Source organism: Kogia breviceps, chromosome 19 (genome assembly GCF_026419965.1).
Source record: "Kogia breviceps isolate mKogBre1 chromosome 19, mKogBre1 haplotype 1, whole genome shotgun sequence".
NCBI classification, from domain to species: Eukaryota; Metazoa; Chordata; class Mammalia; order Artiodactyla; family Physeteridae; genus Kogia; species Kogia breviceps.
The window spans coordinates 1,547,964-1,572,386 of NC_081328.1; the positions used below are offsets into that span (position 1 = coordinate 1,547,964).

The window sequence follows — 24,423 nt, forward strand, 5'->3', positions numbered from 1 at the left end:
CGGGGCCGAGGCGAGGGCCCCGGGCGGGACCCTGTGGCCCACATCTGTCCCCTCCTCGTGCCCCCTCCAGGTGGCCGCCGAGCGTCCCAGAAACACGCCTTCTGGGCCCGCGTCTGCGGCTTCAACGCCATCCTCCTCGTGTGCGTCAACATCTTCTTCTACGCCTACTTTGCCTGACGCCGTCCACAGGTGCCCCCCTTCCCCACCGAGGAAACGGAGGCCCAGAGGAGGGGGGCGCCCCTCGTGGCCGCAGGGCAGGTCGGTGCCCAGGGGCCGGCCGAGCCAGCAAAGCGGGAGCTCTGAAAACGTAGGGAGGAAATGGGAAAAAAGAACGTGCGATGCCTCGAGAATGGGAGCCGTAATTGGAAAGAAAACGAGATTTCTGATGAGCGTCCTTCTACTCTTTTACTGTTTTTATTTTGAGTTCTCGGGCCCAGGTCGTGAGCGGCAGGCCCGCCAGAGCTCCGGGCTCCAGGGTCTCGGGCCGGCGCTGGGCAGGGGGAGCCCCTCTCCGCCCCTCCCTTGGCTCCTGCCCCATCCCACCTGCTCCCCTCTCCCTGCTCTCCGCCCCTCCAGCACCGGCCCGGCCTTCAAAGCCCTTGCCGAGCCCCCTCGGTCTGCCTGCGCCCCAAGGGCCCCGGGGTCCCCTGCTTAGGACCGCGCTGGCGGCCCCTTCCCCGTGGACACCCTGCCTTTTCTCAAGCTGGGGCTCCACGGAGGCTGCCCGCCCCGTCCTGGATGCCGCCGGCCCTCAGGGCCCAGCTCTGGCCGCAACTCCTCACCTGGCCCGTAGTCCCCCACGCTTCCCGGGGCCCTGGTCTGCGCAGAGCCTGGGCCTGAACAAGAGCGAGCGGGTGCAGCTATGTCTCCCAGGTGGCCACGCCCAGGCCTGGCCCCTCAGAGCTTGTCCGGCCCGCGGGGCCGACGGAAGAGCAGCAGCTTCCGTTTCTTTCACCCTTGCCCGCCCTCCCTCGGGGCCTCCAGCCTCCCCCGACGTGTCTGTGGTGGGCAGGGGCGTTGGATCCCAGGTGGAGCCCAAAGTCTCCGAGTCGGTCCAGCAAGTCCAGGCACAGGTGTGCGGGGCCCTGGCCACCTCTCCAGTAGCCAGCCTTTGGGGCTTTTGGATGGAGAGGAGGGCAGGCCCAGCGGGTGGTCACCCAGGAGCCCTCAGCCCTCCCTGGGGGCGGTGCCATTGGTGTTTCGAGTGGGCGGGCCCTGCCGGCCACGCCGTGACGTCACACAGCTGATGGCCAACGGGAAGAGGCCGGCGGAGGCCCCGGAGCTCCCCTAGCCCACGGGCCCTGAACGAAGCGGTCTTTCCGGGGCGCTGGGCCCGTCGCAGTTGACACGAAGCACAGGAGGCCGGCCGGACAGCCATGAGGCCCACGTTCCAGTCCAAGGCCCTGGGCTGGGGGTGCCCGTGTCCTCTCTCTGGACCTCAGTGCCCGGTGGATGGCCGGTCCACTGGCTCTGCCCCCCGGGCCCACTTGGGTCACAGGTGCACCGGCTGGACGTAGCTCCGCGGGAAGAAGCCGACGCGCCCGCAGAGACGGCCTCGCCACCAGCAGGGGTCAAGGCGCTCCAGGACCTCGATGATGTCACCGCGGCGGAAGCTGAGCTGGGAGGGGTCCTGGGCTGAGAAGTCAAACTGGGCCTGGGCAAAGCAGGCCCGGGGCGGCTGCGAGGAGAGGGAGCCGTCAGTGGGGCCCCTCAGGAGCCCCCCGCCGGGCTGTCCCGACGGAGGCCCCAAGAGAAGCGGTTTCCCACAGGTGAAGAGGGCTCTTTCGGGCAGAACTGGGGTCGAACTCGGCTCTGTATCCAGGTCCAGACGATGGCCACCCCGCCCGTGGGCCTCTCGCTGCCCGGCCCCTGCACGTCTGCGGCACAGACCCCGTGTCTACACGGCACACAGCCAGTGTCCTGGCGGCCCGGTCGGGACCACAGGGCCAGCGGTCCATGGACCCGAGTCCTGGGCCTCAGCGTGGGACTTTGGTTAGGTCCCTGCCCGTCTCGGGCTCTCTTTCCTGACTCTGCAGCAGCCATGATACTTTTGACCCCAGGCCCTAGAACCACAGGAACAGGCCTTATAAACTATAAAGTGACGTGTGGCCACGAGCAGTTCACTGCTGTTGCCCTTGGCCAGGTTTCGAGAGCAAGGACGTCACTTTATACTGCTTACCTCTCTCAGGCCCGATTCCAGTCCCATCTATGCCCCGAGGTGACCTTGGGCGATCCCTGCCTTCTGGGGGACTTGGTTCCCCGCCCTGAGGTCACAGACCAGGCGAGACTGGAGCCGCAACCCAGAAGCCCCTCCCTGGGCCTTGGCCACGGCCGTGCTCCCCGTCCTCTGCAGAGCTCGAGGTCGCTGGGCTGTCCAGGGTCCCGACCTCCAGCCCCAGGCCTCGCCGACACCCCCTCCCAAGTAAGACAGCACGTGGGGGCTAACAAGCCCCCTGGCTGGTGTCGTCATGCTAATGGGAGTGAGAGCTGGTCCCCGGGGCCCCTGGACGAAAGAGCTGGCTGGCAAATCGCTGTTATCGTGGGGACCAGGGGCGGCCGGAGCTCGCTCCGCCCGGCCGGGACCTCGCCCACGAGCTCTCACACTGGCCTGCGCCCCCCGCCCCTCCCACGCCCAGGCCAAGTCCTTCGGGGCAGAAGCCAGCACGGACCCCCTGAGCCTCGGTGTCCTACCTGTACGCTGGGGACCAGGAGGCTCAGCCGGGGTCACTACCTTCACTCGTTCAACAAACAACCACTGAGCACCTACTGGGCGCCACGCGCTGCCCCTGGCCGAAGACGGGCAGGCTCAGCTCCCCCCCCCCGCCGCCGGGGGCTTTCCACCTGCTCCTCGCCTTCCTTCCCCGCCTCCCCTTGTGCGGGCCTGCCGGTCTCCCTGCAGCGCCCAGGACAGAATCTTAGGAGCCGGGCTGGACCCACCTCCTGCCACGTGGGCAGGGGGGTCGGGCCCCTGCGGAGAGGCGCCCTCGCCCGCCCGCCCCACTCGCCCACCTTGGCCAGGGGCTCCTCGTCCCGCAGGAGGACCTGCCGCTTCTTGGCGATGGTGCTGGTCCGGTAGAAGGCGACCAGCTCATTCAGAGAGTTGAACTTCTCCTCCCACAGGTAGTATTTCCCCGAGGCCTCACGCAGCACCTTGAAATGCTGCACCTGGTCCCCGTAGCTAGGGGAGAGGACACAGACCTCCTCAGAGGGGCCCACGGCGGCTGGGGCCCTCCCCCCACCCCTGCCCCCCCGAACCAGGCCTTTTTCTCTCCAGGTGAGGCTTGGAGTCAGGAGGAGAGGAGGTGGGGAGGGGGTCCCAGGCCCCGTTGACCGGCTCCGTGAAAGACACGGTGAGTCCCCACCTGGCAGTGGAGTCTGGAGTGAAGGATGTGGGCCTCGAAGCAGGCCACTTTCTTGCTGTGTGACCTTAAGCAAATCACTTAACTTCTCTGAACCTCGGTTTCCTTATAATACCTCCCTTCTGGGGAAGTGCTCGTGTACTGGCAACATTAAATAGTTCCTCTGAGAGAGGTGGTCAGACCGCATCTCTTCTCTCCACCGTCCCCCAGCCTCAACACTCCTCTCCCTCCCCCCTCGTCCCCTCCCAGACCTTACGGTCCCTGGAGGGGTGAGTCCTAAGACCGTCCTGCCGCCGGTGTGAGAGGAGCTCAGGCCTGTGGGATGCTTCCTGTCCTTCCCTGCCCCACGTCCACTCCTACCTCAAGAACCTTCTATGGCTCCCCATTGCCCTCAGGGCAAAATCTTAACACCTCAGTCTCAAGTTCTGGCTCTGATGACACGTCCAGCCTCATTTCCTTCAAATACTCTCTGATGCCTCCTCTCCCAGCCTTTGCCCAGCCTTGCAACCCACCCCCACCAAGTGCCTTCCAGCCCAGCGGAGGGGATAGCCTGCGTCTCCCGGACCGGCCAGCAGGGCGGAGGGGCCTGCCTGGAACACGCGGCACGTTCCCGGCCGGGGCGGGCTGTGCAGGTTCGGGGCGGCCCGAGTTCCTGCAGGCCCACGGTCCAGGTGTTTCTAGGGCGTGGACAGGAGGGTGGCGTCCATCCCCCCAGGTGCCCATCCCTGCCCGCGGCTCACTCCCTCCACCATCAGCCCTGGGGCTGGTGTGCTGCCTTGTTAAAGGTTAAGATGCAAGATTTAAGATAGACATTTGTTCCAGGTAAATACCTTCTCTTCTGTGTGTGTGTGTGTGTGTGTCTGGGGTGGGAGGAGGGGGGACTCCTCCCACCCTGCCCAAGTCAAGGATCCAAACCACACAGAACCTCTCTCTCCACTTTCAAGCATGCCTCCAGGCTTCTGCATACGCTATTTCTTCCAAATTCTTCTTGAATCAAACTCCTACTGGTGCTTCAAGGCCCCACATAAAATGGCCCAACCTCCGCGAGCTGCCTCAGATGCCCTCAGTCAGTCAGAGCCCAGGGACTCCTTGGGTTCCTCAGCTCCTTGTACAGTCTGCCTGTAACCCGCTGCTCACAAGACACCCAGAGGCAGGGAGGCGGGAGGCGGCCCAGCTCTAGCCCAGTCGGGAGAGGCTGGGCTCAGGGGCGAAGCAGCGTGGCCCGAGGGGTCAGTGCTCACGGGCTGCACTGTTCCTGGACCCTCCCCTCCCGGCTCTGAGCTGTGGTCCCAGCCCCTCTAACACGCGTCCACTCTCAGGGCGGCAAGCTCCCTGCACAGAACTGAGGCCAGAGAAGGCCTGAGACTCTGTGACCGGGCACAGCCATCATCCCCAGCCCGAGACTAAGCCGCCACGCTGTCAGCTGTGGGATGTATGTGTCCATGTCCCGGGATGGGAGGAGGACGGGCGGGCAGGCAGGTGCTTCCCGCCCCGTCTGGCCTGCTGCAGCCTCGTCCCTTGAGGCCGCCCCCGAGCCTGGGACTCCCTAGTGCCCCGTTCCGGCGGGCTCGGGGTTCTCCCGGTCCCTGGACTGTATTCTGGGAGGCAGAAGGCCCTGACTCCGTGCCGGCCCCGAGAAGGAGCCCTGGGTGCGGGCGGCCCCCGTCCTCTGGGTACGTGGCGGACGAGAGTGTGGGAGGTTTGAAAAGATCTCAGCCCCAAATGAGTGCACCGCTGAACACTTTGGTGTTTGAAGTTTCTCTTCAAAAGCTTATCTTACCCGGAGGGACACCCAGCACGGAGCATTCCCTGATCACACCCAGGTCAGGGGGCGAGACCTGGGAAGGGGCAAGGGACCCAGGAGTTCTAGTGCCTTGCAACCTGGCAATCGGCAGGTTCACAAACGTGGGACGCTCTCGTGGTCCAGCCCCCCAGCCTGCGCGTGGCTCGCGCTGGGAGAGCGGGGCCCAGCTGCGCTGCTGCATCTCTGAGCGGGTGTGGCCGTCCTGCCGGGCCAGCCCCGGCCTGACCGGTGACCCGCCTCTGTGTGACAGGCCCGAGGACCCAGCACTTGGGCAGTCTCTCTCTCTCTCCCAGCCAGCCTGTCTCCCGCCTCGCCAGGCTCGAGTCTAAGTCCAGATGGCCCCTGAGGGAGGAGGGGCGGCCCTGCGGGGTGAGCCCTCCTGAGCTGGAGGGAAGGGCCGACCCGGGGCTCGGGGCGGTGGGCTGGCCCGGGCGCGGCCAGAAGAGGGGCCACCAGGAGCTGGTGCACAACAGTGGGCGGAGCCTGAGGGGCGTGCGTGCGCGTGCGTGCGTGCGTGCGTCTGTGGGAGGGGCCGGATGTGTACATCCCTTTCTGAGCCGCCGTGGGTGAGTTTGTCTCTATGTGTGACCCCCGTGCCCACCCACCCAGGGGGATGAGGGCTGGGCCTGGCCCCTGGGCTGTCAGAAGACCCCAAGGATGAAGTCAGGCCTGATGCCAGCAGCCACCGGTCCCGCCCGGCAGGTTCTTCCGGCTTGGTGGCGGCAGCCGCAGAGGTGACAGTAGCAGCCCAGGGAGGATACACAAGGCTGGGGTAAGGTCGGGAGCCCCAGTACCCCACCCCCACCCCCAGGCAGGGCCTGTGGAACCCCGGGGTGGAGGCCAGGGTGCTAACTGCCCGCTGGATGATCTCCATCAGTCATGGCCCTTCTCTCGACTCAAGTTTTCCCGTCTGTGAAAAGGGAGGGGGTGGATTCCCTGTCCAGCAGTCGACGTGAGATAGAATCAAACTGACCTTGGGACTGCCGGTGGAGACAGACTCCCGCTGGGTCTTTAGGCCTCAGGGAAGAAGAGTGGAACGGTAGACCTGGTCTTTCAGGTCACAGAGGGTCAATGGGCTCTAGCGCCACCGTTTCTGGCTGTGTGACCTCGGGCAAGTTACTGCATGTCTCTGAGCTTTTGTTTCCTGACCTGCACACTGGGCTTCCAGGGTCACTTCCTCCCTGTCTTTGAGGGCATAAAATTGTGCCCCCCCCATTCTTTCCTGCTTCATTTTCCCAAGAGCCTTTATCATCTTCAAAGATTTTATATATTTTACGAATCATTTAGAAAATTATATATATACACATACATGCATACATACATACATACGTGTATAAAATTGTCAGTCACACCAGTAGAACGTGAGTGCCTAAAGGACAGGGAGCTTCGTCTGATTTGTTGGTGGTTGAATCCCCCGCACCAGGCACGGGGCCTGGCGCACAGTAGGGGTTCAGCGACCAGGGCAACAGAGCAAACACATCACTGACTCCAGGGCACCCCTGGCCTGAAAAGAAGTAAAACGTCTCACTTGGGAGCAAACCGTCATTTCTGACAGAGAAGCCCACAGCAGCCTGGATCAGAGTGTAGGGCAAAAGTAACACAGCCCAGGCAGTGCGCCCCTGCCCCGGCCCACTGGCCACCAGCTCAGACATGCTCCCAGAGGTGGAGGGGGACAGCCTCGTGTAAACTCGTAAAGGGCAGCCAGCCGTGGCCACCATCACTCCGTGAGGCAGAACAAGGCCCGTGAACCCCACCTCTGACAGCTTTATGAGGCTTGGCCTGAGTGTGCAGGAGACGCCACGCATATGAGGTCAGAGGCCCCAGGAGCACAGCCAGCGAGGGCGGAAGTGCTCTCACACACGGATCTGTGTGACCGTCACCCAGATGGGTGGCCGTCGGGTCACTGGACTTCATGATGTCCAGGGCTACCATCTCCACGTTGCAGATGAGGACGTTACAGCCGAGGGGGACAGGATCTGCTGAGGTTACGCAGCAGGTCCAGGGCAAGGCCAGAACGAGAACTGGGCTCCCCGCCCCGTGTGGCCACTGGCCCTTCTCTGAGAGCCCGGCACCCTGGGGCGTGGGCCGGGAGGCACGGTGTGGCCCTGGGAGGGTCAACATGTTGATGATTACATAGCTGGCATTTGGGGAGGACTCACTGCGCGCCAGCATCACACTAAGCACAGTACATAGATGTTCATTTTATAGACAAGGAAACAGGCTGGGGTACCTTGCCCTGGGTTATGCGGGAGAAGTGCCAGAGCTGAGATTCTTGCTCAGAAGCCCCCCTCCTAGCTGCCCTGAGTCTGTTTCCTGCTCTGGTCTCTGCCCAGTGGTCCTCCAAGGGCCCTGAAAGGCCCCCCTAAGAGACGATGGACCAGAGTCGGGGCAGGACCCGGTCCCGGCCCTGGGGGACGAAACCGAGGTTGGAGGGCGCCACCTGGTGGTGCTGTATGCACACCACAGCCCTGGGGCCCAAGGTTCCCGTTCTGAGCTGGGGGAGGGGGCTTGGCCAGGATGCCTGGGGTGTGGGGGGGAGGGGGCATGTGCTGGGATTTCTCAGAGGGACACTCCCAGACCCCTTCCCAAGGTAGCATTGGAGCTGGCTCCCCAGAACTGCCTGTCTCCCCTCCTGGTCAGACAAATGCCTTGCTGTCCAAGCCCACCTCTCTCTGCCCCAACCCGTCAGGCCCCTCTCTCCGGCTGTGACTCCCCGTTGCTGGCTCTGCCCCACTCACCCCAGGCGCATTCCCACCCCAGGGCCTTTGCATTTCTGTTCCCTCTGCCTGGAAGCCTCTCCTCCCGGACCCTCACTCCTGGGCCCCAGGCGGTGTTCAGATCCCTGCCCACTGGCTCCTGCTACATTCATTTGTCTCCTTTTTTCATGTGTTCAGTCTGTCTCCCCCACTAAGACATAAACCCCAAAGGGCAGCAACTTTGTTTTTTTTTTCACTGTCATTTCCCAAGTCCCTAGAACAGCCTGGCACGTGGCATGTAGCTCAGTGACAATTCCTCGAGTTGCTGCACCTAGATCCTACTGTTCCAGACGCTGGGAGTAGGAAGGACAGAGATCAGCTGGGGCCCTGACCCCTTCACCCCCGACCCCGGTTCCTGCCCCTTCCTTCCGGCCTGGATTCCTCCATTGCCCGATTGTGACCTTTGGGATTGGGTTCCGAGCTGCCCAGAGGCTGCCATCGTGCTTCCGCGCCAGCCACTACTCTAATGGCTCCAAACAGAATGACTCATATATTCTTTGCAATAACCCATTTTACATGTGAGGAAACAGGCACAGAGAGGTTAAGGGACTTGCCCAAAGTCACACAGCCAGGAAATGGCAGAGCCAGAATCTGAACCCAAGCAGCCCGGCCCCAGGGTCCATCCTGTCAACTATGTAGCACACAGGGGAACCCTGTCCGGAGCACATCCCGGACACCCGCCCTGGGTGCCCTGGGTGCCCTGGGTGCCCTGCTGCTCTCCCACCCCCAGTCCCACCACATCAACCTCCCCTGGTGACTTGCTGCTCATGGAACAATGGCCGACCCTTCAGCCCGGCGCTCCTGCTGCTAAGGGACACACCCCGGGGTCTGCGTCATCCCCGACCCCCGGAGGATCGCCTGCTTCCGGGCATCTGTCATTCCCTCCACACCCTGCAGGCCTGTCCCTAGCCACGCTGCCCCCCACACCCCGGGTCAGAACTCACTTCACGGAGACAGAGAACTCCCCCGGAGAGCTCTCGCTCTCCCGGATCAGGAAGGCTCCCGGGTGGTTCCGCTTCATCAGAATTTCTTCTGCCAGCTGCCGGGAAATCCTGCCTGAGTACCACCTGCAGAGAGGGGGCAGGTGAGGGCGGGGGAGGCCAGGCTACCCTGCCTCTGTGCCAGGCGCCCGACACTGCCAGGTCCTCACCGCGGTCCCGAGACACAGGAAATACCACGGCACCCGCTTTACCCAGAGAAGCCAAGGTCATGCACCCGAGGTCACACACCCAGGGTCCTGTGCTGTGAAAGGCAGGAGTTGGGCCGGGTCCCAGCGTTCTGGCTCCTGAGCCCAAGCATTTCCCACCACGCCAGGCAAACACACACCTCGGTGAACCCCAACCCAGCCAACCCCAGCTGGGCTTTTCCACTTCAGATTCTTAAAAGTAAAAAAATATTTTAAAAGATGACCCCACCCCACCCCCCAAAAAATTGCTATCTTTTTGATCTGGTGAGGAAGGGTCTCTCCCTGTACCCGTTTCACAGATGTACAGACTGAGGCCACCTGGACTTTTTCTCACAGGTTCAAGTCCCTTTTCTTTCTGACCAAACAGAACCGGGTATACAGAAGGTGCCTTGTAAATGCCGAGGGTCGGGCAGGGCCTGGGGGTGAGAGGCTGCCCTGCCCACTCTGCTTTTTGGGGCTCGCCCACCCTCGGAGGGTCCAGGTGGTCTCTGGCTGGCTTCTTGGCCCCCGGACTTGAGCCCAGTCCCTTAATGGTTCGGGTGGGGGAACTCAGGCCCAGGGCGGGTGGAGTCTCGCGGTGGGACCTTGGTGCCCTGAGGGCCGCCCGAGCCTCCCTTCCCTGTACAATCTCCCTTCCCTCCTTCAGCCGAGCTTCCTGAGTCAGCGTGGCCCCCGGGCGGATGTGAGGCATCCGCTGTATTCCTGTTGTATCAGGATGTTGACAGCGAGCCCTCCAGGCCCAGCACAGCGGCTCAGGTGCACGCAGACCGGGTCCTGCCTGCCCGTAACCCCACCCGCCAGCCAGCCACGTGTCAGCCCTTGCAGTTCCTCCGAGGGCTTTTTACTAACGGGCTTGGCCTGTGCCCGCTTTCCAGTCCGAAGTAAAGTCCTCGTCCTGACATGGTGTCTCAGAGCCCCGCACCCAGAAGTGAGGTTCTAGCCCATCGCTGCCCCCCAAAATGGGGGGGACCCTGGGCCCATCTCTGGGCGGGTGGAGGGGGGGCAGTGGAGGTGGGGGCCGAAGGCGGGGCTCCAGGGAACCTCCAAGAGCTCGGCCTGGGTCTCTGGAGTCTGGGAGTCCCGGATGAGGCCTCCAAGCTGAGCTCAGGGGGCCCCGGAAGGGCGCTCCTCCGGGGAGCTCCCAGCAGGACCCAGGTGCAGTGCTGCCGCAGGAGCAGGGGTCCAACAGGGCCCTGCGTGGGAGTTTCCAAAGAACCCACAAAACTCCGCAGAAGGCATCTGCGTGTGGGCGGCTGTCACCCTCAAAGGATTTTGCAACCGCAGCCTCGAGGAGGCCCGCCCTGCCTGCACCAGGTCCTCGGGGGCTCGGGGACAGGGTACCGGAGAAGCAGCACTCCCGACGCCCCAGAGCATAGCTCGCTCCACGTGTGGACGGCTCGCCTAGTCCCCGTTTTAATGAAGTGGAAATTGAGGCCCAGGGAAGGGCAGGGGTCCCCAAAAGTTGCTCCGCAAGACTGGCCTCCGACTCTCCCCCAGCGCACTCCCCTCCCCCAGCTGCTCGTATGGTTCCCACATCCCCTCCCTGTGAGCACAGCCGGGGCCCACAGCGCTGGCGGCAGATCTCACGCTGCCTCTTGCCAGCGGTGTGACCCCGGACAAGCCACTCAACATCTCTGTGACGCCACCTCCTTGCCCACAAGACCTTGACGAGAACACCCAGTTCGCAGGGCCCTTGGGAGGAGGAGGGCGCTGCCTCCTGCAGGTGTTCACCGCTGCTGCTGTGAACTCTTTCCACGTGTCACCCATTAGCCTGTCTGCGGCCCCCCAGCAAACTTCTACTCTACCTCCCAGGCCCAGCAGCCCACGTCCTGCTCCAGGAAGCCCTCCTCAACGGCCACCGGCCCCGCGGCTGCGTCAGGTGCCTCGGTGACCCCTGCCCGTGAGGCCCGGAGGCTCTGGGAGCAGCTGGTCCGCATCACGCCACCCCTCCGTGGGCTCCCTGGGCAGGCAGAGGTGACGGGGGAGCTCAGGGAAGGAGTGGCCTGGTGTAGACACGAGGTCCCCTGGGAGCCCTGCCCTGCCCCTGCCCCACACCCTGGAGCCCAACGGGCTGAGTCAGGCGCAGAGCTGGACTTTCCCCACTGCTATTTCGGGGCCAGGGCAGGGGCTGTGGTTAGCCAAGGATGCATCTGGGCGCGGCCGCAGGTAGGTGGGCATGGGGCCCGACCCCCATCCCTACTCTGTCCCAGACACAAGTGGCCAGAGCCAGCCCCAGGGAGCCCAGGGCCATCGGACACTGGAACCCTCCATGGCTCCCAGCTGCCCTGGTGGAGGCTTGCCTGAACCACCAGCATTGCCCCGACAGGCGTGGCCCCAAAATCAATCAGCTTTTCTTTCCTCCTGAGCAAACAGAGGCCTCTGCTTCGGCTTCTCAGTGGCCTCCCATCTCCCAACCTCCTGGCCTCCACCGGGTCACGGCCTCCACCTGGAGGCTCCCACTCCCCCCCGTGTCCTCCACTGGCCTGGCCCTGGCCGGGCTCTAGCTGCCTCTCTCCCTTTCTGACAGAAAGTCTTCAAGACCGGAGGACAGGCCCCTGCCCGAGGTCACACGGCCCGGACGGACCCTGCGGGCCTGGAGCCCAGGCAGGGGACCTGGGTGGGTCGGGCCCTTGCCCAGCACAGGAAGTCCAAGGTGGTGGCAGCTTTGGAAAGAACTCGAAGACAGGTAAAGAGGAGATGACCTCCAGGCCCCATCCTGGCCCTGCACCTCCCTCCCGTCCACCCCACAGCCACACACGGGCCCTGACCTGCCTCCACCTCTGCAGGAGCTCCACTCCCCACCGGGCTCAAATGCCTCCATGGCTCCCACCACCCTCCGCCCCAGGCCTTTGAGGCCCTCCTGCCGGTCCCACTGCAGGGGTTCTCATTGTTCCCGCTCCCAGGCGTCCTTCTCTTTTTCTCTTTAGCTAACTCCTACACACATGCTTCAAAACCTCACTTGTTGCCACCTCTTCTGAGAAGCCCTCCCTGGTTAATTATCTCGATGCTGGCTGCCTTCCCTTGTCATCATTTGTGTCTCGTCTCTCCCACAGGACACAACTGCTCTGACCCCAGCGTCTCGTCACGTGTCCCCAGCATCACCCAGGTGGGTCCCCTCACGCGGTGGCCAGTGTTTGGCGAGTGACCGAGTGAGCGATTGTGACTTGGGCTACTTCAGCCACCACACCGTGGATATCCCGTTGGTTTCTCCCAGATTCTTGGCCACTCCGGCCTGTTCCAGGGCTGAGAACAGGGCTTTCAGCATTGGAAGCCTGACGGGGGCCTCCCCGGACCAGCTGGTCCCAAGCCCGAGGGCACCTGGGCTCCTCGTGACTCCCGCTCTGCCCGGTCCCAGACTCTGCTCGGCCCACGTCCAGCTCCCCTGCCCACAGGTCCGCCTCCTTCCCGCCCCTCCATGGCCCCTCACTCCCCACCCCGGCACAGGGCTGAGTTGGCCTCTTGTGTTGCAGATAGGGAAAATGAGGAACAGAGAGAGCAGGGGGTCTGCCTGAGGCCACACAGCAGCCAGGGGCCCCGCTGGCTGAGTGCCCAGGGCCCTGTCCTATCCGGGGCCCGACCGGGATGCTCTCCGGCGTCCCAGGCCCTCAGTGTCGTGGCCTGGGCTGGCCCCGACTGCCACCACTTGGGACAAGCCCTCACATCTCTGGCCCCCGCCTCTGCTCGGGGAAGAGACGGGGGTCCCCAGACAGGTGGTGGGAGGCCGGGCTGAGGACTCGCAGGCAGCTCGGCTCAGCCCGGGCCAGGCTGGGTGTGGACATTTGGCTTCAGAGCCGGGGGGCGGGGGGGGCCCTGTGGACGTGCGGGGGTGGGGCCGGCCACTCACGGGTGGGGCTTGACGCGGATGTAGTTCTTGGGGACGAACCCCTCTGCACCCCGGAGCTCGGCCTTGTACCAGTTCTGGTCGTCTTCCATGTTCAAAATCTGCGGGCGGGAGAGACACGGTCACCTGGTCACCTAGGAGGGGGGGCTGCCCCCTGCTGAAGGCCCACACCAGCCCTGGGGCCCACTTCCCAGACGTCGCAGGCTGATTCCACGGTCCGGGGCTCACGGAGGAGACTTTGGTTGGTGGGTTGCACCTTGCGTGGGGAGCTGGAGCGGGGCTCTCAGCTCGTGCCACCCGGACCCCCGGGTGCTGGGGGACAGGTCTGGGGCCCCGCAGCCCCTGAGCCGTGGCCCTGACATGGGGGGCCCACAGCAGCTGATCTGAGGCACAGAGCCAGGGCTCGGGGGTAGGTTCGCAGAGGCCCTGCCGGGTGCCGGTCACGTGGTTCGGTCGCATTTACAAGCTTCACGTCTGAGCTCACGGGTGATGGTCAGGCGGGGGCTTCAGACACTGGGAAGCAAACGAGAGGCCTCGGGGGGCCTGGCTGCTCGGGTCGCAGACGTCGCCTTGCAGGTGGGCCGAGGGGAACCGAAACCTGAGCGGGGTGAGGGGGCCGCTGCAGGCTGGGCGGGTGGCGGAGGCCGCGGGGAGGGCCGCCAGCAGGACGCTTGGGCTCCCTCCCCGCTCCCTGGGGAGGCTCGCCATGTGTCACCCCTTCTCACACCAGCCCCCGAGGCCGCCTTCACCAAAGGCTACTTCACAGAGGAGGGGACAGGCCCAGACAGGGGAGGGGAGCAGGGCCACACGGCAGGGGTCCTCACCCCGTGCCTCCTCCCACGTGGTCTCTGGACCCCGTCCCGGGGGCCTTCTCTCCCCTAAGTCCCAGAACAAGTCCCCACGTCAGGTCAACCCCAGTGGGGATACTGGTTGAGACAAAAAATCAGACGCAGATCAGCAGCCCAAGCAGGGAGCAGCTTGCGAGCAAAGGCTGGGACAGCAGCTCCCATGGTTCGGTTTTACCAAGAGGAGCTGAGATTTGCCCCCTGGGCCCAGGCCTGGCCCCTCCCGCGTCTGTCTGCCGGGTCCCTTGAGCCCCTCCTCCCTGACCCCGCAGTCGGGGCCAGACCAGCGTCCGTCCCCGGGGACAGCCGGAAGCAGGTGGCTGACTCAGGATAACTTTTGCTGGAAACGAAGCAAAATAAAAAAACTCCCCCAGCTTAATGAGGAAACTAGGGCCTGCGGGTGACAGACTCAGTGGAGATTCCTGGGAGCCTCGGGCTCTAGAGCACTCTGCCTGCCTCTGACTTGCTCCACAGCCCTGGCCTCAGTTTCCACATCTGTAAAATGGGCACATCTACGGCCTGCACGGCACACGGCAGTGTTTCGTGACCTGCAAAATCCTGTGAGGACATGTGGATGCGCCGTGTCTAATCTACCCCAGTTTGTTTTGGTTTTGTTTTCCTGTCACCTCCACTCCAAGGAAAGACCCAGAAATGTTCCGATTGGTTGTATTAGCTGAATTCTTGCTGTTACCATTGTTCAAAGCCCCCAGACCCCGTGAGACATGGGAATTCCCGCCCCTCCCTGGTGAAGCTCACACCTCGGCCTGCCCCTGCTTTGCCCCTGCAGTGCCCTTCTCCTGGGTGCTGTCTTGTGCCGCCGTCCCCTGGCCGCTGCGGCCACGGGGCACCTCCTGCGTGCCAGGCGCTGTGCCCAGCCCAGTGATATGGCAGGAAGCGGGAGGTCACATTTTAGTGGGCAGAGGCAGACAAGGAACAGGAAGGACACAAGTAAACAAGGCAATTTAACGTTCTGCTATGTGGTCTGAAAATAGACGTCAGGATGACATAGATGGAAGACGCCTGGTTGGGGGTAGGGGGACTGTCAACAGGAGGCAGGTGGGGGTGGGCAAGAAAGGCCTCTCTGAGGAGGTGGCACGTGAGCTGAGGCCCGCATTACAGGAAGGAATGAGACATGAGAAGATGTGGGGAACAGTGTCCAAAGCAGAGGGAACAGCCAGTGCAAAGGCCCCAAGGTGGGAGCAAGCTCCATCCCTGGAACAGAAAGGAGGCCCCTGTGTCTGCGGTGTGTGTGGGGGTGGGTCAGTGCTGTGAGTTGAATGGGGAGGGTGAGAGCTTGAAGGTCTTGTACTCCGGGATTGGGGGTGGGCGAGGGGGCCAGGTGAGCGGTGAACGGGGCCTGGGTTGGGGCTGCTGAGACGTGGTGGGATCTGCGGTAGGTTTTGGCAGAGCGGCTGACAGGCGAGATACACGAGGCGGAGAGGAAGCGGCTGAGACAACCCCAGGCTCTGGGCCTGGGCGCGGGCAGGCGGCCGTGACCGCCAGCTGCTGTGGAACAGCTGCGGGAGGAGGAGGGGAAGCCCAGGGTGGCTGGGTCGGGCCTGAGGTGCACCGGCCACCGCCATGGACATGCCAAGAGGCCGTGGGCTCCCCGAGTCTGGGTCCTGGGGGCCAGGCTGTGTGTGAAGAGGTGGAGGTGAAGCGACCACCCACATCTTTCCTCCAGCGGGGGGCAGCGGGGGCCTGTGCACCCAGAAACGCCCGCCCGTCGGCGAGGGGGGGCTTTGTTCCAGGGAAGCGACATTTGGGGCCCCTTGTCCAGAGTGGGTCCACGTGCCACCGGGGTTTCGTCTAAGAGCAGAGCTTAGACTGCAAGAGCAGCGTCCTTGCGGGCTCCCCGAGGCTGGGATCTGCGTGTCCTCCGGTCACAGCTGGGCGGGGCCGGGCCTGGCCCACAGCCAGCGCGCAGGAAACACGCTCACCAAGGGACAGGTCAGGTCGTGGAGCTCAGCCACCGGCCCCACCCGCTATCCCCGGCCCGGGGGAGGGAGAGGGGACGCAGGGCGACATCACAGCCACATTTTTATGGTTACAGAAATCAGACCCCGGCCTAGCGTGAGATGGGTGAGGCACTTTGGATACAAAATTTAAGGGAGCTCCAGAAAAGCCAGCAGTCAAGATAAAGGATGTTTTAAGGGACTATGTTAAAAAATCAAACTTAATCAAAATTTCTGAATATGGTCATTAGTTAATAATAACGTATCCATATTGCTCCATTAATGTAATAAATGTACCAGGTTAATAATATAAAATGTTACACATTGCTGTGTCCTCAGCACTTAGCGCAACGCCTGGTGCTGAGCAGGTGCTCGAGAGCTCGACGGGGCTTTGTTGAGTGAAGGAAGGAAGGGGCAGCCCCTCTGGTGGCCTGTCATTCCTGGAAAGGTCCCCTCCTGGGTCTCCGTGGACCCAAGGAGCAAGTCCCATTGGGGTCTTAGCCGGGGTCTCAGCTAACATCTCCTTCCTTCCTTCGACACGGCCGTGTCTTGCTGAGGGCCTGCCCTGTGCCGGGCACTGTTTTATGGCCCTGCCCTCGGGAGCCTCGGTTAGAAGCGAGCACAGCAGGAGTCAGCCAACGCTCTATCAAAGCTTAGCGGGGAACGTGGCCGGTCTTGGGTGGGCAGGGCTGAACACAGGCATCCCGGAGGGAAGCGGGGATGTCACCGCCCTTGCAACACTCGCCTTGGGGGGACCCCACGGATCGACTCCCTCCACCCTGGTTCACGCCTCTCAGCCTCAGGGCGAACCCACCAGTCACCCCATTCCAAGTTCCCCACTGTTCCACCGCCTCTCAAGCCCCAAAGTCTGGAGCTAGAGACTCCCGACTGCTCTCGGCTTGGCAGACGAGGCCTCTGAAACAGACCTGGCCCCCGAGGGTCTCGTGCCCTGGCTAGATGGCGCCGGTGTCAAGCCCGCCCCACCCCCAGCTGGCCACACGCCCACAGGTTCCCCCACCAGCCATTCAGGGGGGCCCAGGGCTGGCACCCCAGCACCGAGAAAGGGGACGTCCTCAAAAAAGATGCGGTTCTTCTTGGAACCGTCCACCTCCTGACCTAGCCCAGCTGTGCAGTGTCACGGGGTTCGGGATGTGGGTTCCAGAGTCAAAGGACAGGGGTTCACCTCTGACCCCACGCCAGGCAAGCTGTGGCACCTGCCTGTGCCTCACTTAATCCCCTGTGAAATGGGGCCTCAGCAGCTTAAATGGATATTGATGATCACCGCGGAGCTCGGCGCTGGGGCTCTGTACGGGGTCAGCGCACGGAGGGCCCGTCTCTTCCTGGGCCCCGGCTCAGACTGGCAGCCCGGGCCCGCTGCGCCGGCGCAGAGACCGAGGCCCAGGGAAGGGCAGGGGCTTCCTGGGCGTGGCCCGGGGGCAGCTCCAGCGCCCGACTTGTGGCACGGCCCCTCCCAAGTCAGGGCCCTGAGCCCTGCTTCCAGATGCGGCCTTGGAAGCAGGGACATTTCCCGAGAGACAGGGCCCGGGAGCCCATCTGCCTGGGCTGTGCTGGAAGGCGTGTGAGAGGCCACACAAGGGACCTGAGCGGTGCAGAGGTTTACCTTCCCCTTTCTCACCTGCAGGGAAGCTCGTCCGCACCCCTGATCGTAGTTGTTTCAGCCCCGATAGGTCAGTGTGTGCACTTAATTCCCAAGACCCTCTCTCTGTCTCTCTGCATCTGTCTCTGCCTCTTCCTCTCTCTCTCTTTCCCCAGCTGTCTTTTCAAATTCTTTCCTGGGAAGCGCTGTTGAATCAATCCCTGCCAGGCACTACGCGGATGTCTCCTTGAATCCTCACAAAGGCCCCCGAAGGAGGGATCACTATCTCCCCGGTTCCCAAACGGGGAAACTGAGGCTCGGAGCGTGGAGGTGGATGGTCCAGAGTCACAGACGTGATGACTGGAGAAGCCGGGCCCGTCTTCTTCCAGAGGCTGGACTCGGTTTGGGGGGCTGTCCGGGCCCGGTTTTAAGCGCCCCCCGCCCCGTGCCACGCGAGGCCAGCTGAGCCGGCTCTGGCCACCCTACCTTGAGTGTGTCCCCCTTGTTGAAGGCCAGCTCGTCGCTCTCCGTGGCCTGGAAGCTGTACAGGGCCACGGACTCCATGTCGCTGTCCCCGAGCCCCGGCAGCTGGCCTCTGAGCTGCGCCAGCGGCTTCCTGCTTCCTCTGCAGTCGAGGACCGTCTTCCTTTGTTTTGAGAGCATGTTTGTGCTTTTGAAGCTGAGACCGAGACTTCCCCTGACAGGAGAAACAGGAAGCAGAGATGTCCCAGAACAGGGGGTGTGAGCCGCAGGCCCACCTCAGACCCCAGGGAGTCCCCGGGCAGCCCTGGGAGTGGGTCCTCCTCCTGTGCCCACATTACAGATGATAAAACTGAGGGTCCAGGGCAGAAACGCTGCAAAGCCACCCCCAGCTCAGACACTGTGTCTTGCGGTCCCAGCCACCCCCCGCCATTTGCCGATGTCCCCTCCACGGTTTCTAAGTTCCGATGCCTCCTGTGACTCCGCACTGCCTGCTGCATCGACCCCAAGCTCCTTGCCTGACAACTAGGGCCCTTCCAAGCCGCGACCCCCACCCCCAGCTCGACTCATCCTTTGTTACTCCCCTACCGTCTGAACAAACACGGGCTCCAGCCACAGCCGAGGGACACCCCACATGTCCATTTCGTCCTCCAGCCTTTCCACATGCGAGGCCCTCTGCCTGGTGCTCTCTTCCCAGGAGACTCCTATTCATCCATCAAAGCCCAGCTCAGAAGGTGCCTCTTCTGATTTAAACACCGGGCACCTTCAGCGGGATGGCAATCCCAAGGTCAATGAGGACTGCCAATAATCTTGACCTTTGCGTAGGTTTGCTATGGGCAGTGGAATTAGTGTGGCAATTCTGAGACAGGTGTGTGAGTATCGTGGGAAACACCATAAACGACCAAATACAGCAGAGCTGTTTGGAACCAGGGTTCTCTCCAGGGAAAGAGGGAGACCTGGACCTGAAAGAGGAAGGCGAGGAAGAGCCCTGTGTTGTTGGACGGGAATTGGGTGAATCAGCGTGAAGTCAGATTGGGTTTTTTCTGTAAAAAAAAGAGTTTTTCCTCCTTCATTTATATCAACAGGGTTACATCATGCTTTCAGATTTTAGTCAATGGATTATGATCTGTTACTATTATTCTTTAATGGGGATGCTTACATTGTCCCAGATTTGGCCGGTGGGACCCCCGCTCGAGATGTCCCCTTGTCCTTTTGACACATCCCCGCCCTCCTCTGAGCTCTTCCCTGTCTCTCTGACGGTACGTTCACGCTCTTCCAGGACTTCTGCCTCAGCCCAGGAAGCAGGCGTCTCTGAGGGGTGGAAGACGGTATTTTTAGTGGAGGATGGTGTTTAGAACCCGGGATTGCGCTGGTGTTGGGTGCTTATCAGTACAGAGGTGTCATTGTTTGCAGGCCCTCTCCGCAGACAGAGGCAGGAAATAAATAAATAAAATAAAATTTTATATATATATATATACAAATTCATTATATATATATCACAAATTCATTATATATGTATAAACTCATTATATATATATGTATTTGTATTTTTAGAAATATATTTCCTGTATACTCGGCCATAAACAGGAACGAAATTGGGTCATTTGTAGAGACATGGATGGACCTAGAGTCTGTCATACAGAGTGAAGTCAGTCAGAAAGAGAAAAACGGATATCATATGTTAACGCATATATATGGAATCTGAAAAAATGGGTACAGACGATCTTATTTACAAAACAGAAACAGAGACACAGACGTCGAGAACGAACGCATGGACACCAAGGGGGAACGGGGGAAGGGGGTGGGATAAATTGGGAGACTGGGATTGACATATGTACACTCATATGTATAAAAGGACCTGCTGTAGAGCACAGGGAACTCCACTCAGTGCCCTGTGCTGACCTAAATGGGAAGGAAATCCAAAAAAGAGGGGCTATATGTATACGTACGGCTGCTTCACTTTGCTGTACAGTAGAAACTAACACGATATTGTAAAGCAACTGTACCCCAATTAAAAAATAATAATCAATATATCTGCTATCTCCTAGTGGACAGAGGGAGTCCATATTTCTGTGTCTATCTCTATGTGTATCCATATAGCTGTGGATGATATTAGATTAGATGAGTAGATTGAAAACCATGAACTGCATCAGGTATGAATCAGTGAGTGCGGTGAGGGGTAAGTGGGTGTCGTGCCATTCTCACAGCTTTCCTTAGGGTTCGAAAGTCTTCCATGTGCAAAGTTGCTAAGATAGATGTGACCCTACAGAGATCTCAAAATTAAAGGTTTAGTTAAAACAGAAAAAATGTTGAGGGAAGATAAGAGGAAGACTGCAGAAGCCATCACCTTCCCGGAGCCCCCCGAAGGCAGGGGGCGGGGGCGGTAGCAGCCAAGGCTCAGCCCAGGGCCCATCCTCACCTCTCCCCCAGCACCCCCTGCTCCGCCAGCCCAGAGCCCAGGACGACAGGATGTTAGCAGGCGCTGCTTCTTTCCGGCTCCGTCTCAGCTGAGGTTTCAAAGCCTCAAAATGGTGCAGTGAGAGGGGCGGGGGCGGGGGCGGGGTCGGGGGCGGGGCGGGACCCACCCGGGGGCGGGGTCGGGGGCGGGTCGGGGGCGGGACCCACGCGGGGTCGGGGTCGGGGGCGGGTCGGGGGCGGGTCGGGGGCGGGACCCACCCCCACCCCGCCTCAAATCTGAGGTGCCTGGAGGCAAGAGCAGGGAGGGCTCCCCTTCTGAAGTTGAGTGTGTGTCCTCTGGGGCCTGAGGGCCTGCGAACTGGCTTATTTTCTGTTTTTCAAGTACTTATTCTGTGCCGAGTCAGGTACAAGAAGGTGAGTAGCTCTCCCTGGGAGGCACGGCTAGTAGGCGGCAGAGCTGAGCTGTCCTGCGCCGGGAGCCCTGTGCAACGTGGCCCAGAGCCGCTGCAGGGGGTCGGGGGAGCCGCGGGGCCAGGGGGGGCGGCGAGCTGCACATCTTGCCGGGAGGGCACGTGCGCCCAACCCCCCAAGACCACCCGGGACCCCGCAAGTGGGGCTTGACTGGGAGGGCCCCTGGTGGGTTTGGCACCCCAACTGAGGGTGGGTGCTGGGGCCTAGAATGAGGGGGAGGGAGAGCCCCATCACGGGCTGCAGCTGGGTGTCCATGGGAGGCCCATCGAAAGCCGCCCCCAGGAGGAGCAATCGTTGTCAGCCACTGGCCACGCCAGGCCATGGTGGAACCAGCCACATAAGACTGTCTCAGTCCTTAGGCCCTAACCCACCGTGGCAGGCTGATTACGGCCCAGAGACCTGCAGGGCCGGCCCCCTGGGCCTGCGGGCGTCCCCGCAGATGACAAAGGCACTTCGCAGACGCGATTGCGCTGAGGGTCTCGAGACGGGCAGGTGGGCCCGAAACGTGGTCTCAGGTGTCCCGTGAGAAGCAGGCAGACGCAGCAGGTTCCGCGGCCGCAGCGGGACGCCCGGCCGCTGGCTGGGAGACGCAGGACGGGCCGGGAGCCGAGGGCTGCAAGCAGGGCAGCTCAGGAGGCTGAAAAGGCAGGGAAGGGCCTCTGCCCGGGGCTCCTCCTGGGCCCAGTGGGGCGGAGCCGGGGCTTCTGGCCTCCAGAAAGGTAGAAAATAATGTTGTGTTGTGAAGCCACTGGGGCTCGTGGTGACCCACCACAGCAGCCGCAGCAGACACCCCCCACCTCCCTCGCGCCGGTCCGGGGTGAGTCAGAAATGGAAGCTTGAGACCAGGCCATGAGGACAGAGGGCAGGAATTGACCGCGCCTCCCATTCCAGGCCCAGAGGTGGGGTGGCGGCTCGGGGGACCGCAGGCCAGTGAAGCTGGGCTCAGTAGTCATGAGACTGGACCAGACCCTCGGATGCTCCAGGGAGGCTTGGTGGGGGCTTTTGTTATCCGACACTGACCGAAACACCCGAGGGGCCTCCCTGGGCTCCATCCTGTTGGGGGGAGGGCTGGTTTACCGGGGGGTGGAGAGAAAACCCGCTCATCCGAGGACTGTCGCTCCACAGCCTTGCCCCGCGCCCAGTTCCAGGTTAGGGTTTGTGCGTGCGGCTGCGCCAGGACGTCTGCCTGCAGAGACCAACGCTGCCAAGACAAGCTCCAGAGTTCCACCGACTTGCTCCCCGTGACACTGGTGCAAAGTAGGAAAACACTAAAAAAATATTCAAAGGTTCTGGAATTGGCCCAAAGGACAAACAGAAATGAAGAGACATCTGTTCAAGAACAGTTACGAAAATTTGATAAGAAAGGTGAGAGTCTGTGGTATATGAACCAAAACCACTCCCTCCCTTCAGTCTCCTCCCAGCTCTGTGAGTTAACTCCAGACTGTCCTGCCCAGAACTTAGAGCTCTTCCCCCCAGACCCAGAACACAGGGCCCCTCCCCAGACCCAGAACACAGGGCCCCTCCCCAGACCCAGAACACAGGGCCCCTCCCCCAGCTCCCAGAACACAGGGCCCCTCCTCAGACCCAGAACACAGGGCCCCTCCCCCAGACCCAGAACACAGGGCCCCTCCCCCAGACCCAGAACACAGGGCCCCTCCCCAGACCCAGAACACAGGGCCCCTCCCCCAGCTCCCAGAACACAAGGCCCCTCCTCAGACCCAGAACACAGGGCCCCTCCCCCAGCTCCCAGAACACAGGGCCCCTCCCCCAGACCCAGAACACAGGGCCCCTCCCCCAGACACAGAACACAGGGCCCCGCCCCCAGACCCAGAACACAGGGCCCCGCCCCCAGACACAGAACACAGGGCCCCGCCCCCAGACACAGAACACAGGGCCCCTCCCCCAGCTCCCAGTAGGCCTTTCTTCCTGGGAGGAGCAGGGTGTCAGCATTTCTCATGCTACCCTTGGCCGAGGCTAAGACTGGGGGTGGGGGGGCAGGCGCCCCTCTCGTGGAACGGGGCTCCACCCTGAGTGCCGTGCGCTGGGCCTCCTGGCACCCTGGCCACCCTGGCCTGGCCCCTGAGGCGGTGGTCCCTCACGGCTCCTCGGGCTACTGCCCCACCCCCCACCTCTGACCTCGGGTCCCGAAGCAGGGGTGTTGCTCAGAGAGCGACTTGCCGTCGTTCCCTGGGTTTTACCTGGGGCTAGAAACCGGCCCTAAAACGGGTCGCTCCTACTCTCTTCCTGAAGGGACTGACCTCATTTGCAACAGAGAGCGAAGCAATTCAAGCCTAACCGTCTCCCAAGAACAGTGGCCGTTCTGCTGGGAGGTAACGCCTGGAGGGGCAGAGTCGGGTCAGGCGACACTGTAGGCTGACTAGTTGTCGGGGAAGGATCCCAGTAGCGGGAGCCCGTCTGGGGTCAGAACAGATAATCAAATACGGATCACACGCTATTCAAAAGCCAGAATTTGACGGGGTTTGTTGGTAGAGCGATTTATGACCCAGGGTGTTATTGGAAAACAATAGAGAAATAGCAGGAAATTGGTGGAGTTTAACAGCTGATGTGGTCCAGGAAAGAGAGAGAGAGAGAGAGAGAGAGAGAGAGAGAGAGAGCCTTACCAAATCCCCTGTCATCCCCGATAGACAAAAAAAGAATAAAACTTGCCAATTGCAACATCATGCATGAACGCTGAGGGCATTATGCTCAGGGAAATAAGGCACATACCCAGGGGTACGATTTCACTTACATGTGGAATCAAAAACACAACAAACAAACAAAACCACCACAACAAAAACCCCAACCTCATAGATACCGGGGAACAGATTGGTGGCTGCTGCAGATGGGCCGGGGCTGGCGGGGGGGGCGGGGGGGGGTTAGATGTGGTAAAATGGGTGAAGGGGTCAAAAGGTAGAAACTTCCAGTTATAAAACAAGTCACAGGGATGTAATATTAACATGGTGACTATAGTTAATAACACTGAATTGCATATTTGAAAGTTGCTAAGAGACTAGATCTTAAAAATCTTCATCACAAGAATAAAAAAACAAAAAACTTTTTTTAATTAAAGAGAGAACCCTCTTGTCAGCCCAGCAGCTCAGCCTGGCTAAACCAGAACTTCTCTGTTATCCAGTGGTCAGACCACACTTTCCCCGGGAGGTCTGAACCCCTTCCTTCCAAGTCTGTCCTTCCTGGGGTACTCTCCCTCAGCACTAGGGTGTCATACGGGCTCCCCTTATATGACTCTGATCATAGTTAATAATTCATTCTCCAGACTTCTGTTTAAACTGTGGTGTCCAGTCTCCTGATTAGACGCTGACTGCTAGTCTCAGCAGATCCTGCACCATTTGGACCTTCTTGAAAAAACTACTCAGTAATAAAATCTGACCAACCTGTGAGGAATTGAAATAAAGAACTCGGAAACAGAAAAGCCGTGAGAAAAGGACTGAAGGTGAGTACTGAATCTCTTGTAACACAGAACTGAAACAAAACTGGGAGATTCAGGGCTGCAGAATAGAACGTGAATATGTTATAAATGTTAACAAAGCGAAAGCAACAGAAGTTGCCAGGGTTCAGTGTAAAAAAAAAAAAAAATCCAGTCACCTTATCTTTTGTTGCAGAGAGACACTCATATTTAAATTTTAAATATATGGTTTAAAAAAAACACACTCCAATGTGTTAATGCCTTTCATCAACTCTATCTTAACCATA

At 61.1% G+C, this 24,423-nt stretch overlaps 2 protein-coding genes across 6 annotated transcripts in view; one reads left to right on the top strand and one right to left on the bottom strand.

Annotated features, from left to right (window-relative positions):
- The window catches only part of SLC5A10 (solute carrier family 5 member 10), a 53,255-nt gene extending 52,300 nt beyond the window's left edge, over positions 1-955 (top strand). For 3 of the 4 annotated variants that reach the window (XM_067021936.1, XM_067021934.1, XM_067021935.1), the window contains one exon: positions 71-955. In XM_067021936.1, the coding sequence (XP_066878037.1) occupies positions 71-655 (585 nt within the window). In that variant the 3' untranslated portion in view covers positions 656-955. The remainder of the gene's footprint in view (positions 1-70) is intronic. The other variant, XM_059048490.2, reaches the window with a different exon arrangement.
- On the bottom strand, positions 386-17,993 carry GRAP (GRB2 related adaptor protein). Of its 2 annotated transcripts, XR_010838305.1 has the most exons (6): positions 17,830-17,993; positions 12,950-13,047; positions 8,864-8,986; positions 3,010-3,178; positions 609-1,678; positions 392-462 (listed from the first exon to the last, which is right to left on the bottom strand). XR_010838305.1 is itself a non-coding variant. In XM_059048480.2 (5 exons), the coding sequence occupies exons 1-5, from the start codon at positions 17,905-17,907 to the stop codon at positions 1,493-1,495; spliced, it is 654 nt and encodes a 217-aa protein (XP_058904463.1). In that variant the 5' UTR covers positions 17,908-17,993; the 3' UTR covers positions 386-1,492. The 2 variants fall into 2 exon arrangements, 1 of the variants encoding a protein (XP_058904463.1); XM_059048480.2 differs by having other exon boundaries at positions 386-1,678.
- Positions 17,994-24,423: the final 6,430 nt, after the last annotated feature.

What these genes read in the sequence shown, in the direction of transcription:
- GRAP (XM_059048480.2), bottom strand. Translation starts at nt 17,907, where the DNA reads ATGGAGTCCGTGGCCCTGTACAGCTTCCAGGCCACGGAGAGCGACGAG. An exon ending in ATCCGCGTCAAGCCCCACCC is followed by an intron (nt 8,987 to 12,949) that starts GTGAGTGGCCGG and finishes CCCTCTCTGCAG; the next exon opens with GTGGTACTCAGGCAGGATTT. An exon ending in ACGAGGAGCCCCTGGCCAAG is followed by an intron (nt 1,679 to 3,009) that starts GTGGGCGAGTGG and finishes CTCTCCTCGCAG; the next exon opens with CCGCCCCGGGCCTGCTTTGC.